The sequence below is a fragment of the Sus scrofa genome, chromosome 17 (assembly GCF_054392235.1).
Source record: "Sus scrofa isolate SSC_HxYL_T2T_F1_AM1 chromosome 17, Sscrofa_HxYL_maternal_Yorkshire_Landrace_v2.0, whole genome shotgun sequence".
NCBI classification, from domain to species: domain Eukaryota; kingdom Metazoa; phylum Chordata; class Mammalia; order Artiodactyla; family Suidae; genus Sus; species Sus scrofa.
The window spans coordinates 12797199-12809937 of record NC_139399.1 but is presented as its reverse complement, the minus strand read 5'-3'; the positions used below and the strand labels follow the sequence as shown (position 1 = coordinate 12809937).

At 40.9% G+C, this 12739-nt stretch overlaps 1 protein-coding gene across 1 annotated transcript in view; it reads left to right on the top strand.

The window, feature by feature from the left end:
• ASAH1 (N-acylsphingosine amidohydrolase 1) overlaps positions 1 to 10466 on the top strand; it is a 37814-nt gene extending 27348 nt beyond the window's left edge. Inside the window, exons 8-14 of the mRNA XM_003134187.7 lie at positions 40 to 184; positions 2343 to 2397; positions 3178 to 3259; positions 7337 to 7468; positions 7574 to 7697; positions 8090 to 8146; positions 9331 to 10466. Of these exons, the coding sequence (XP_003134235.3) occupies positions 40 to 184; positions 2343 to 2397; positions 3178 to 3259; positions 7337 to 7468; positions 7574 to 7697; positions 8090 to 8146; positions 9331 to 9420 (685 nt within the window). The 3' untranslated portion in view covers positions 9421 to 10466. The remainder of the gene's footprint in view (positions 1 to 39; positions 185 to 2342; positions 2398 to 3177; positions 3260 to 7336; positions 7469 to 7573; positions 7698 to 8089; positions 8147 to 9330) is intronic.
• Positions 10467 to 12739: the final 2273 nt, after the last annotated feature.

The following is a 12739-nucleotide window of genomic DNA, read 5'->3' as shown; positions in this document are numbered from 1 at the left end:
CCATTGTTCTTAAATGTCACTGAAATTTGTCTTTTGTAGGTGGAATATAAATAACAATACCTGGGTCGTAACTGAGCAACTGAAACCTTTAACAGTGAATTTGAACTTCCAAAGAAACAATAAAACTGTCTTCAAGGCGGCAAGTTTTGCTGGCTATGTGGGCGTGATGACAGGATTCAAACCAGTAAGGAATCTCTTCTTACATAGTTTTACAGGTAGCTCTCGTCTAAGGAAATGAGGACCTGAAAAGAATATGAAGCCCCAGTTCATCCCATTGTACTTCTTGTCTGTCACCTTGCTTCATAGGTGTGAATTCCTGTGGTAGAGAAGAGTAGGAAGGAAATGAAGGTTTCTGAGCCTCTGCTGGAGATAAATCACACCTCTGGGTATCAGGGACTGGGAGTGTAAATCCAGAATCTGGTCATGGGTCTGCCCCTCAGGCGAGTCAGGCATCACATCTCTGCACTTGACCAAGAACATCCCACCTACTTACTCACGCCCTAATATGAAAATGCTTTGAACTTCTGAAAAAGCTCTGTTAATAGGAAGTGATAGGGGAGTTCCCATTGTGGCTCCGCAGGTTAAGAATCCAACTTACTCGAGTTCCCTTCGTGGCTTAGAGGTTTACAAACCCAACTAGTATCCATGAGGATGTATGTTCGACCTCTGGCCTCGCTCAGTGGGTTAAGGATTCGGTGTTGCCGTGCGCTGTGGTGAAGGTCGCAGATGTGGCTCGGATCCTGTGTTGCTGTGGCTGTGGTACAGGCTGGTGCCGAGGTCCAGCCCCAGCAGCCAGGGAGCGCCGAAGGAGAGGATGGGCTACAAACGGCGCGGAAAGAATTGGAGGCAACTCCTCAGCTGCATGCTGCAGATGACCCAATTTATTAAATGAAAAGCATCAGTTTTTATACCATTTCACAATCAGATTTCGTGTAAGATTTAACATTAACATTTGATTTAAAGCCCTTTTGTTCCCTCCACCCGAGATACAAAAAAGAAGGTTAGTTAAAACATGTTCCGTTCAACTTCAGATTTTCCTTCAAGATTACAAACTTAAAGTTTCACACTGTATTTTTCTTAAAAGGTCAACAACAGTAGCTATTCTATTCTATATTAAGAACAAAGCTTTAATAAGTAATAAACTATGATACCTAACATTCTTTAACTAAAGGTGTATGTGGTTAACAAAACACATGAAAGCTTTGGGCTCATGGCATTCTTAAAACCACGATTTATTTGGCGCCAGCAAGCTAAGCATGTAACCTATTGTACTGATTTACGTAAGTTCCAAACCACCAATTTCAATAGAAAGGAGTATTATACCCAAACATTAACAAATGCCCCCACAAGGGATGAAAGTTACAAGTGACACTGTTAAAAATATATCTATTATAGAAAATAGCAATTTATAGGCCAAACAACATTTTCCCAGCCCCAAACTTCTTTTTAAGTAAAGGGACTGAAATCATAAGTTTCCCCTGTATACTCTCACAAAATAGGTGCCATAAATTGTTACTCCAAAACAAAGGCTTTTTCCATTACATTGTTTAAACAACTTCATTCTGTTTTGGTTCAAGTGTTTTACGTGCCCAGGGCAAATCTTTAGCAGTAAGAAAGCTGTGAATAGAGATAGAAAAGGAAAGATAAACACAGAAAAATAGATTAACATATTTTTAGGGGATATCATTTTTATTTTCCTGGAACCGAAGTCTTTCAAGGGATTGCTCTGCAATCCTTCTTCTTTCTTCAGCTTGTCTGTAGCTCTGCTAACCAGACAAGCCTCACGCATCCGCAATCCTTCTTCTTTCTTCAGCTTGTCTGTAGCTCTGCTAACCAGACAAGCCTCATGCAGGTGCCGACTGTGGCTTTGCTTTCTTTACTGGAGCAGCCCTATGGCTCCCGACAGGCTGGCAGCTGTAGCTCCAATTCAACCCCTAGCCTGGGAACTTCCATATGCCCTAAAAAAAAAAGAAAAAAGAAGAATACAACTTACTGTCCCTTACAAACCCAACTAGTATCCATGAGAATGTGGGTTCAATCCCCGGCCTTGCTCAGTAGGTTGCAGATGTGGCTTGGATCTGGCGTTGATGTGGCATAGGTCTCAGCTGCAGCTCCAGTTCAGTCCCTAGCCTGGGAACTTCCATATGCCACAGAGATAGCCGTAAAAAGAAGAGAAGAGAGAAAAAAACAAGGTGATAGGATCATGGTTTTGATTTATCTTTGCACCCCCACCTCGTTCCCCAATCCAGGCCCTGATGTAACAGTATAAATTATAGCAGAGTGAGAGGGCCTTAGACAGGAAGGTTGAGGTTTCTGACTTCATTGCTTTGTTTTCTTTTCAGGGACTGTTTAGTCTTACACTAAATGAACGTTTCAGTTCAAATGGCGGTTATATAGGTGAGTAGAGAGTTCTTAAAAAATGGGAGTTTCATAGATGTTTTAAGAGGTGGGCTAGACAGTACCTTCTGCTTAGTAGTTTAACCTTATAGCTGAAACCCAGCCTCTGTACACCAGCACCAGTTAGGCTCAGAGACAGTCTTGGGTGAGGCTGAAAGAACAGCTCTGTTGCTTTGCTATGGAAAGGAGGCCACAGCAGGCCTGTGTCCTCCCTTGAGAGGGGATACAAGGGTTTTATAGATTTAGCTCAAAAAAACAGGGCTAAAGATTGATAAGGATTAGGGAACCTGCATTCTTTTCCCTCCGTGGATCATTTCGAAGTTGTCAAGGCTGGAGTCGGGGGTCTGGTGACAGTTTCTGGTGGTCTTTGGGATCATCGCACCTTGACCTCTTCTCTGCATTGAAGATTTCTCACAAAAGAAAAGGGTATCGGAGTGTTTCAAAGGGGGAAAAAATACCAGGCACACAATCTAACTCTTAACTAGAAAAGTAATCATTAGTAAAAGAAAGCAATTAAGTAAGAAAGAAGTCATTTGTGTGAAGTCAGTTAGAGTGAGTGGGCCAAGGCAGGGCATAACGTCATGGAGACTGCGTTAACTAGTTTTTAGCTATAACAGTATTTCCTAATCATTAACTCTTGAGTCAGCCTTTTGAGAGGAGGGGAGTCCTGAAAGGCTAAAGGAAAAGCCTTTTACTTCAAAACACAAGGACATGGGGGCTTGTACAAGGTCTCAGTCTCTTCCAGGTCTTGTGACACTGTGTGTGTTTGATCTCTTCCAGGGATCCTAGAATGGGTTTTGGGAAAGAAAGATGCCAAGTGGATAGGGTTTATCCTTCGATCAGTTCTGGAAAATAGCACAAGGTAATCTGTTTGCTTTATGGTCAAATTTAATATTGTATTTTTTCTTAAGATATGATTGGCATATAACAGTATTAGTTTAAGGTATACTACAAAATGTTTTGGTATTTGTGTGTGTGGCGTAATGATCACTACAGTAAGTCTGGTTAATATTCATTACCACACAGAGTTACAATTGTCTTTTTCCATGTGATGAGGACTTTTAAGATTTACTTTGCAGCCTTCAAATATGCAATACAGTATTTTTAACTGTAGTCACCATGGGTGCATTGCATCCCCAGGATTTTTTTTTTTTTTTTTTTTTTTTTTGTCTTTTTTGCTATTTCTTGGGCCGCTCCTTCGGCATATGGAGGTTCCCAGGCTAGGGGTCTAATCGGAGCTGTAGCCACCGGCCTACGCCAGGGCCACAGCAACGCGGGACCCGAGCCGCGTCTGCAACCTACATCACAGCTCACGGCAACGCCGGATCCTTAACCCACTGAGCAAGGGCAGGGACCGAACCCGCAACCTCATGGTTCCTAGTCGGATTCGTTAACCACTGCACCACGACGGGAACTCCCCACATCCCCAGGATTTACTTTGTAACTGGACGTTTGTATCCTTTGACCTCCTTAACCCATTTTGTCCCATCTTTCACCCCCCTGCCTCTGGCAACTACCAGTCTGCCCTCTGTATTTTCGAATTTGTTTTGTTTTGGTTTTTTTTTAGATTCCACACATGAGTGTGATCGTATGATACTTGTCTTGCTCTGATTTATTTCATTTAACAAAATGCTCTCAAGGTCTATCCATGTTGTCACAAGTGGCAAGATTTCATTCTTTTTTATGGCTAAATAATATTCTGCTGTACATTTACCAATTTTTTTTAATCCATTCGTCTTGAGATGGACACTTAGGTTGTTTCTATAACTTGGCCTGCAGGGAACATGGTGCTTGTATCCTTTTGAGTTAGTGTTTTCGTGTCCTTCAGATACATTCTCAGAAGTGGAATGACTGGATCATACGGTGGTTACAGTTTTTTGAGGAGCTTCCGGTCTGTTTTTCATAGTGGCTGCATCAACTTACCTACCTACTAACAGTGCACAGGGGTTCCCTTTTCTCCACATCCTGGCCAGCACTTGTTACTGCTTGTCGCTTTGATAATAGCCAGTCTGACAGGTGTGAGGTGATACCTCCTGGTGCTTTTGATCTGCATTTCCCTGATGAGTGTAGTGTTGAGCCTCTTTTCAGCACCTGTTGGCCATCTGTATCTTTGGAAAAATGTCTGCTGTAGCTGTCTGGTTTCCCAAACATGATTTATTGAAGAGACAGTCCTTCTGTAGGATATATTGTTGTTCCTTTTCCATAAATTAATTGAGCATATATACCTGAGTTTGTTTCTGGGCTTTCTGTTTTGTTCCATTGAACTATTTGTCTGTTTTTATGCCAGTACCATTGTTTTGACTACTATAGCTTTTTATTTATTTGTTGTCTTTTGTGTTTTTAGGGCCGCACCTGCAGCATGTAGAGGTTCCCAGGCTAGGGGTCTAATCAGAGCTGTTGCTGCTGGCCTACGCCAGAGCCACAGCAATGCCAGATCTGAGCTGTGTCTGTGACTTACACCACAGCTCATGGCAACACCGGATCTTTAACCCACTGAGTGAGGCTAGGGATCAAACCCAAAACTTCATGGTTCCCAGTCGGATTTGTTTCCTCTGTGCTGCGATGGGAACTCCTTTTTTCATTTATTTAAAAAAATTATTTTTTTCTCTTTTGTCTTTTTAGGGTATAGCTTTTTAAAATAGTTTGAAATATAGTTGTTATTTTTCAAGATTGCTTTGGCTATTCAGGGCATTTTGTGATTCTTTACAAATTTTAGGATTGTTTATTTCTGTGAAAAATGCCGTTGTAATATTGATGGGGATTGGAGTGAATCTGTGGAGTGCTTTGGGGGTAGTATGGACATTTAAACATTAATTCTTCAAGTCCATGACCATGGGTTGTCTTTCCATTTATTTGTCTTCTTCCATCAATATTCTATTGTTCTTAGGAAGAGAGGCCTTTCACCTCCTTGGTTACATTTATTCTCATGTATTTTATTCTTTATAATGTAATTGGAATTGTTTTCTTTTTCTGATAGTTTGTTATTAGTGTATAGAAACACAACTGATTTTGTCTACTGATTTTGTGTCCTGCAACTTAACTGAATTTATTAGTTCTAACAGGTTTTTTTTGGGGGGATGGAGTTTTTAGAGATTTCTATATATAGTATTATGGCATCTGCAGATAGTGATCATTTCACTTCTTCCTTTCTGATTTGGATACCTTTTATTTCTTTCTCTTACCTAATTACTCTAGCTAATATGGCCAGTAATACTATATTGAAAGAAAATGAAGAGAGTGTGCAGCTTTGTCTTGTTCCTAATCTTAGAGGAGAAGCTTTCAGTGTTTGACTATGGAGTATAATGTTACGTGTGGGCTTGTCATACATGGCCGTTATGCTGAGGTGTGTTCCTACTCTACCTACTTTTTGAGAGATTTTTTTTAATCATAAACAGATGTTGAATATTGTCAAATGCTTTTTCCGCATCTGTTGAGATGATCATATTTTAATCCTTCATTTTGTTTCATTAACTTCATTAGTATATCGAATTGGTTTGTAGATGTTGAGCCACCCTTGTATCCTGGTGTATAGTCCTTTAATATAGTTTATTTTAAATTACTCATATTAAAATATAAAAATATTTCCCAACCTTATCTTTCACTGAGGAACTATTTCAGAATTTCTTAGGTGAACTTTTGACATTCACTTGGAGTTCCTCATGTTTTGTTTATGTTTATCGCAAGGATATGAAAAATTTGTTTAAAAAGTGCTAAGGACAGTGCCACTATGAAAGGTATCTGTGAATTTTTCTTGGTGTACTGAAAAAAAAAAACAAAAAAACAAAAAACAAACCCATACAGAAAAGAAAAATTTGTGCAATAAAATCCTCATGAAAATCATAATACCTATTAACCAGGAAGTTATATTCTGTGCTGGTGCAGAAATCTTATAATATCGAAAATGCCTTTAGCTCATACTACATCCAAACAACCTAGAATAAATGGGCCTCAGTCCTATTTTTAATGATTTCCAAGGCATAAGATTTAGTAGTCTTCTTTGAAAATCCGCCCCCCCCCCGCCTTTTTTGCTTTTTTTAGGGCTGCATCTGCAGGCTAGGGGTCAAATCAGAGCTGCAGTTGCCAGCCACAACCACAGCCATAGCCATGCTAGATCCAGACCACATCTTTGACCTACACCACAGCTCATGGCAATGCCAGATCCTTAACCCACTGAGCAAGGAGGCCAGGGATCGAACGAACCTGCATCCTCATGGATACTAGTTGGGTTCTGAATCTGCTGGGCCATAGCAGAAACTCCTCTCATTTCCATTTTTAATATCCCCGATTTCTAAGAAGTTTACTTTCTATTCCTAAACCTTATGTATAGTAATTTTTATTATTTCCCCTAGTTCTATTGTTGAGTGAAAGGTATAGACTCTAAGGGCAGAAGGTGATCTCCTGCAGTCATTTTGTGTTTCCTTCAGATGAGAAGAAATATTTCAGATCTCAGTGTTTTCACTGCACAAGAGTCAGGGATTGTTTCTCCCTGAGCCACTGTTTACCATCCTGTTTTAAAAACACGTTTCTCGGGAGTTCCTCTTGGGGCTCAGTGGAAATGAATCTGAATAGTATCCATGAGGATGCAGGTTCAGTCCCTGTCCTAACTCAGTGGGCAGGGATACAGTGTTGGCATGAGCTGTGGCGTAGGTCGAAGACAGGGTTAAGATCCAGCATTGCTATGGCTGTGGTTTAGGCCAGCAGCTGTAGCTCTCATTCAACCCCTAGCCTGGGAACTTCCATATGCCGTGGGTATAGACCTGAAAACAAACAAACAAACAAAAAAACAAGACAAAACAAAAAAAAACCACACACCCAAAAACCCAACAAACCAAAAAACATGTATCTCAGGTACTTGTTTTCCCTTAGTTTCCACAGCTAAAAAAATTTCCATTCCAAGTCAACTAAAAATGTTTCCTTTGTTTTAAATGTTTCTATATAGTTATGAAGAAGCCAAGAATATATTGACCAAAACAAAGCTATTGGCCCCAGCGTACTTTATCCTGGGAGGCAACGTGTCTGGGGAAGGTTGTGTGATTACACGAGACAGAAAAGAGTCTTTGGATGTGTATGAGTAAGTATGTTTGTTAAAGTAAAATAAATAGCAAATAGAGCATAGGCTAACATATAAACAGGTTTAAGGCATAAAGCCTAAGAGGAATCTCTTTTTTGTATCTAGACTCGACCCCAAGCAGGGTAGATGGTATGTTGTACAAACAAATTATGACCGTTGGAAAAATACCTTCTTCCTTGATGATCGCAGAACACCTGCAAAGATTTGTCTAAACCAGACAACCCAAGAGGTAACTTTCTCCATGTCAATATGTAGAAAGAAACAGTGACCATCAGAAATGATCTCTGTTCTGGGAGTTCCCATTGTGGCTCAGCAGAAATGAATCCGACTAGTATCCGTGTTTTAAATATAAAGAGCAAAATTTTGCCGTACTTTTCCCCTTTTCTTATTTCAAACTGGATACCACTCTGTGGAATTGAATGGCAGGTGTTTAAAAGGGGAGGAAGAGAAAGAAAGAAAAAGTGGGATATATTAGAATCCTTACCTGTAGTGGTGATGCCCAAAGGACAGTCGTTTATGGGTGAGGTTGGTTGAAGAGTATCTTCATCTCGTGACCCATTTGTGTGGCTAAGATGCCAACATGTGTTTATAAAGTACTGAAAAAAGTTCTTTGTGTTTTAGAATATCTCATTTGCAACCTTGTACGATGTCCTGTCAACAAAACCTGTCCTCAACAAGGTATTTTTAAAATATATATTTGCTTTTAGGAGAAGAGTTTGATTCCATAGCATATCTTTCCCTGTTGTCTTGAATCAATCAGAGCTAGAATCCTAAGTTATGTCTGGCTTACTGCTGCCTATTCAGATGTTCTTAGGTGGCTAAAACTGTAACTCTCAGGATGCGGCAGAGAAGCTGGTCATTGTGGCTTGATGTACAGTTTGGTCAGAGTATTGTTTCCAGTTTTACTTACATGGCATTTGGATTGAGTCTCGCATGTTAATCTTGCTTTCTCCATCTAGGAGAAATGGGATGCTGTCTGCTGCAACTAACACCTAATACTTGACAAAACCAAGGCTGCACTTTATTTTCAGTCAGCTTTGTGTCTTAGTGGATTAGGGTTTCTCTTCAACTTTATTGTATCCTTTTATCCTTTCCCTACCCTACAGCTAAAATATGCCAAAGTTTCCTAATCATCCAGTTGGCTAATAGTCTCCCTGTCCTTGTGTGTTTCTCATTTCCCTGATTTCCCCTTCTGTTCCTTCTCTTTTCCTTGGTCCTTTTCCTTAACCCTCCCTAAAAATCATGTGCCTCAGTCACCTCTGCCTGGACAAACTGTCCTGCCCCTCAGCATTTCCTTGGCTCCTGAGGAAGTCTTCCCTGCTGTGCTGCTCATTTTGCCCATGCCATCTTCACGCGAGCTCACAGTTGGGTTACTTAGAGAGTCTGTGTGAGTTTGGGTGTGTGCCTTGGAATCTGCATGCCCGCATAGTTTCCCACTGCAGTAGAAATGCTTTAAAGGTAAGGACAGCCAACGCCAAACTGTTTATACCCACAGTACACTGTTAGTCTTTGCAAATTATGCACTGAAGAGGGTTGAGTGAGTCTTCAAGCCTTGGCAGTGAAGCGATCAATATGCTGCTCAGAATCAAGACCTTGTAGAGAACTGAAGATTCCCTCCCACCCTTGTTTACATTCATGACTTGGAAAAATGCTTCTATTGAAGTCAGTTGTTGTAATTATTACTAACTTATTATTAGTTATGTGGATCTTTATATTAAGATAGAAAATATTATATAATATCATATATGAATTATTTAATAGTAACTTTATAAGCACTTCCGTAAATAAAGAAAGGCTTATATGAGTCAGGTCATCCAGAATTTAAAATATCCTTAAAAAAAAAAAAAACCTTTTCTTTTCAGCTGACAGTATTCACAACCTTGATAGACGTTATCAAAGGTCAGTTTGAAACGTACCTGCGGGACTGCCCAGACCCCTGTATAGGTTGGTGAGCACACGCCTGGATTCCAGGATGCGCCCTCTGTGACATCAGGACTGGAGCTCACACGTGGCTGAGCAGTGCAGCCGTCTCATCTCCTTGCAAAGACTGAGACTCTGGGCAGGTTCTCTTTGAGGCATGAGCTTGTCCTTTTCAGTATGTTTACACGTTATAGGATGTCTTGGCTGTGATGATTGATTATTCTTATATAGGTAGTTTATGTCTTTAGGTGGAGCACAACAATCAGCCAGAATGTACTGTTTTTTTTTTTTTTTCCACTCCGACATGTGGGGATGGGGATGGGCAGGTAAACTACTGGAGGACCCACCTCCGTGTAATAAAGCAGGATTCTCTGTGGGCATTGAATCTTGTACATTCGTGTGAGTATTAGTTAAACAGTCCACATTATTCAGTTTTTCACTTTTATCTACATATTTGTATGATTTTCTATCTTTTCTGCCTGGTTCTAACTCCTATTAAAATTTACATAGCATTGCTTTGCTGACAGCAGAGTATTTCACTAATTTTGATTGAAGGGTGATGAGACAGCCATTCAGCTGTATGTTCCTCCTAATGGGCAACTCATGGGCTTTTGACTCTGGATAGAAGTACTTGTGGGGGTTCATGATGTAGCCAGTCTTTCATACTCAGAATTGAAGTGTTTCCTTTTTTATAATTAGCCTACCTCCCATTAACCCCAGGAAGTTATTAAATAAATTTTAAAACCAGTCCCAGGTTTTGTGAATCAGTAGTAAATAATCAGGTCAGACACTTGTGGAAAATGAGGAGGGAACCACTACTTTAAAATCTCTTAAGTATAATTCATTTACATAGATTTTTAGTTCTTCTGATCAACATGTATAGTTTTTTTTAAATTGAGTTACAAAAAAAATCTCAGAAATCTATTTAGGAGAAGTACGAATAGAACTTATTAACCTTTCAGTCTTTCACAATTAGTTGTGAAATGTATGTCAGTGGGGCAACACGGTGGCCACTTCATTTCTGTATCATGTCAGTTGTGTTCACGAGAGTCAATAAACAGTCATTGGAAGAAGTGTCCGTCAGTAGTCGTGTATGATGATTGATGTACCTGTCGGTGTGAGGGTGGGGTTATGGAGAAATCCAAGCTGAGTATAATATTTGAATTAAATTGCAAGGGTTATGTAAGTGGGTTATTCAACTTATGACTAAATGGTTATAATCTTACATGACTGATCCTTATTACCACTTAACCCGGTGGTATCAACCCATTGTGTAGGTGTCCAGAGGAAGCTTCCCCGCCACCAAGATAGGAGGTGCCTCTATAAAACGGCAGTGATGCCAGTTTAGTGACGCAAGGAGAATTACAAGAGGGTTTGTGTTAAAACAGGATTCAAGTAATTTAAAAAAAGACTTGACTTTGGATTTTGTCTCTTTTTAAAAATGAGGTGAGGTGAATGTTTTTTTTTTTTTTTCCTGAAGTAGTAGTCTGTGATATACAGGAGAATAAAGAGGTGGGAGGTTAATTGTCTGATTCCTCACTTAGGCCTACATCAAAGCATTCGGAGGAAATAACGACGACTGGTACCGGAGTTTTAGGTAGTATTGTTTAGTGGTAAGTAGTTTATGAAATGGGATGCACTGTATAAGCCTCTTCATGTTATACTTTAGACATGGACTTAGGCAGCCCCAGATACACATCGAAAGATGATGAGGAAGCTGTTTACCAAAATGGTTACACTGGTTCCCTCTGGTGTTCATTAAGTGCTGCTTTTTTTCTTTTTCTTTTTCTTTTTCTTTTTCTCTTTTTAGGGCCACTCCTTTGGTGTATGGACGTTCCCAGGCTAGGGGTCAAATCAGAGCTGCAGCTACCGGCCTACACCACAGCCATGGCCACACTGGATCCGAACCACATCTGTGACACCACAGCTTGGGGCAATGCCAGATCACCCACTGAGCGAGGTCAGGGTTGGAACTCACATCCTCACAAACACTATGTTGAGTTCTTAACCTGCTGAGCCACAAGGGGAACTCCAGTTAAGTGCTGTTTTAATTTGGAGAGGACATTAACGAAACTGTATTTTTAGAAATACTGAATAAAATTAAAGGGTAGGTTGGATCCAAACCATGGGCCATCATTTCCCCACCTCATTTTAGGGAATCTGATTTAAAATGGGAGGCTGGAGTTTCTATTGTAGCTCAGTGGTAATGAACCCGACTAGTTTCCCTGAGGATGCAGGTTAGATCTCTGGGCTTGCTCGGTGGGTTAAGGATCTGGCGGTGCTGTGAGCTGTGGTCTAAGTTACAGACATGGCTCAGATCCCGCATTGCTGTGGCTGTGGTGTAGGCCCGCAGCTGTAGCTCTGATTCAGCCCTAGCCCAGGAACTACCATATGCCGTGAGTGCAGCCCTAAAAAGAAAAGAAAAAATAAATAAATAAATAAATAAAATAATAATAAAATGAAGGTCTGAGTCAGACCTGTATTCCTTCACACATGGTTTTGAGATAACTTATCTTAATGGCAGCAGCCACTCCCATAGAACTTATGTGTCCCAGGCCTCGTGAAGCGTGCTTCACATACGTCATTACATTGCATCTCGGCAAACCCTGGTTATACTCGTAATACCACTTCCCAACCACAAAGGTCTCTCTGGTTCAAAGCTGCATTAATAAGAGGAGTGTGAATCAGGATTTGAGCTGCATTAATAAGAGGGGTGTGAATCAGGATTTGAGCTGCATTAATAAGAGGGGTGTGAATCAGGATTTGAGCTGTCATCCTTTTGACGATGACATTTTAATTCTTAAATGACAAATAGGGCTGGGAGACAAGACGGTGTTGTCATAGGAGCCCCGCACTCAAACTGAGTGTCCTAGGCCCTCCTGCTGGGTCTCAGCTTGGGTTCTGTCATCCGCTAGTTCTCTGCAAATCATTCCTGTTTCCATAGGGATTGGGAACCTTTTGTAGCAGTTTGGTGACATGTTCATCTCACAGGTCCCTGGTTTCTCACCACCCTGGCACGTGGTTATCAGTTGTGGCTCTGACCTAGCACCAGCTTGGAAACCTGGACAGTTCAAAAATGGAAAAGCTTGTGTGTTGTCACTGAAGCTGGTCCCACAAGCTGTGATGGGCAGTTTTTGTTAATTGATGTACAGTCACAAAATATCCCACAGCCTAGCACTGTGTGTAAGAAATGCAGACCCCAGACTACACTGTGCAGTGCCCTGGCCTGGGCAGGGGTGCTTGGGTTCTTCAGCTGCTAATGTGACTGAACCGGTGGCAGCAGTTTATAGAGGCTGTCCGCTCACACCAGTGCAGTGCCCTTTCCTCTCCTCCAGGGAATTCCCTCCCTCT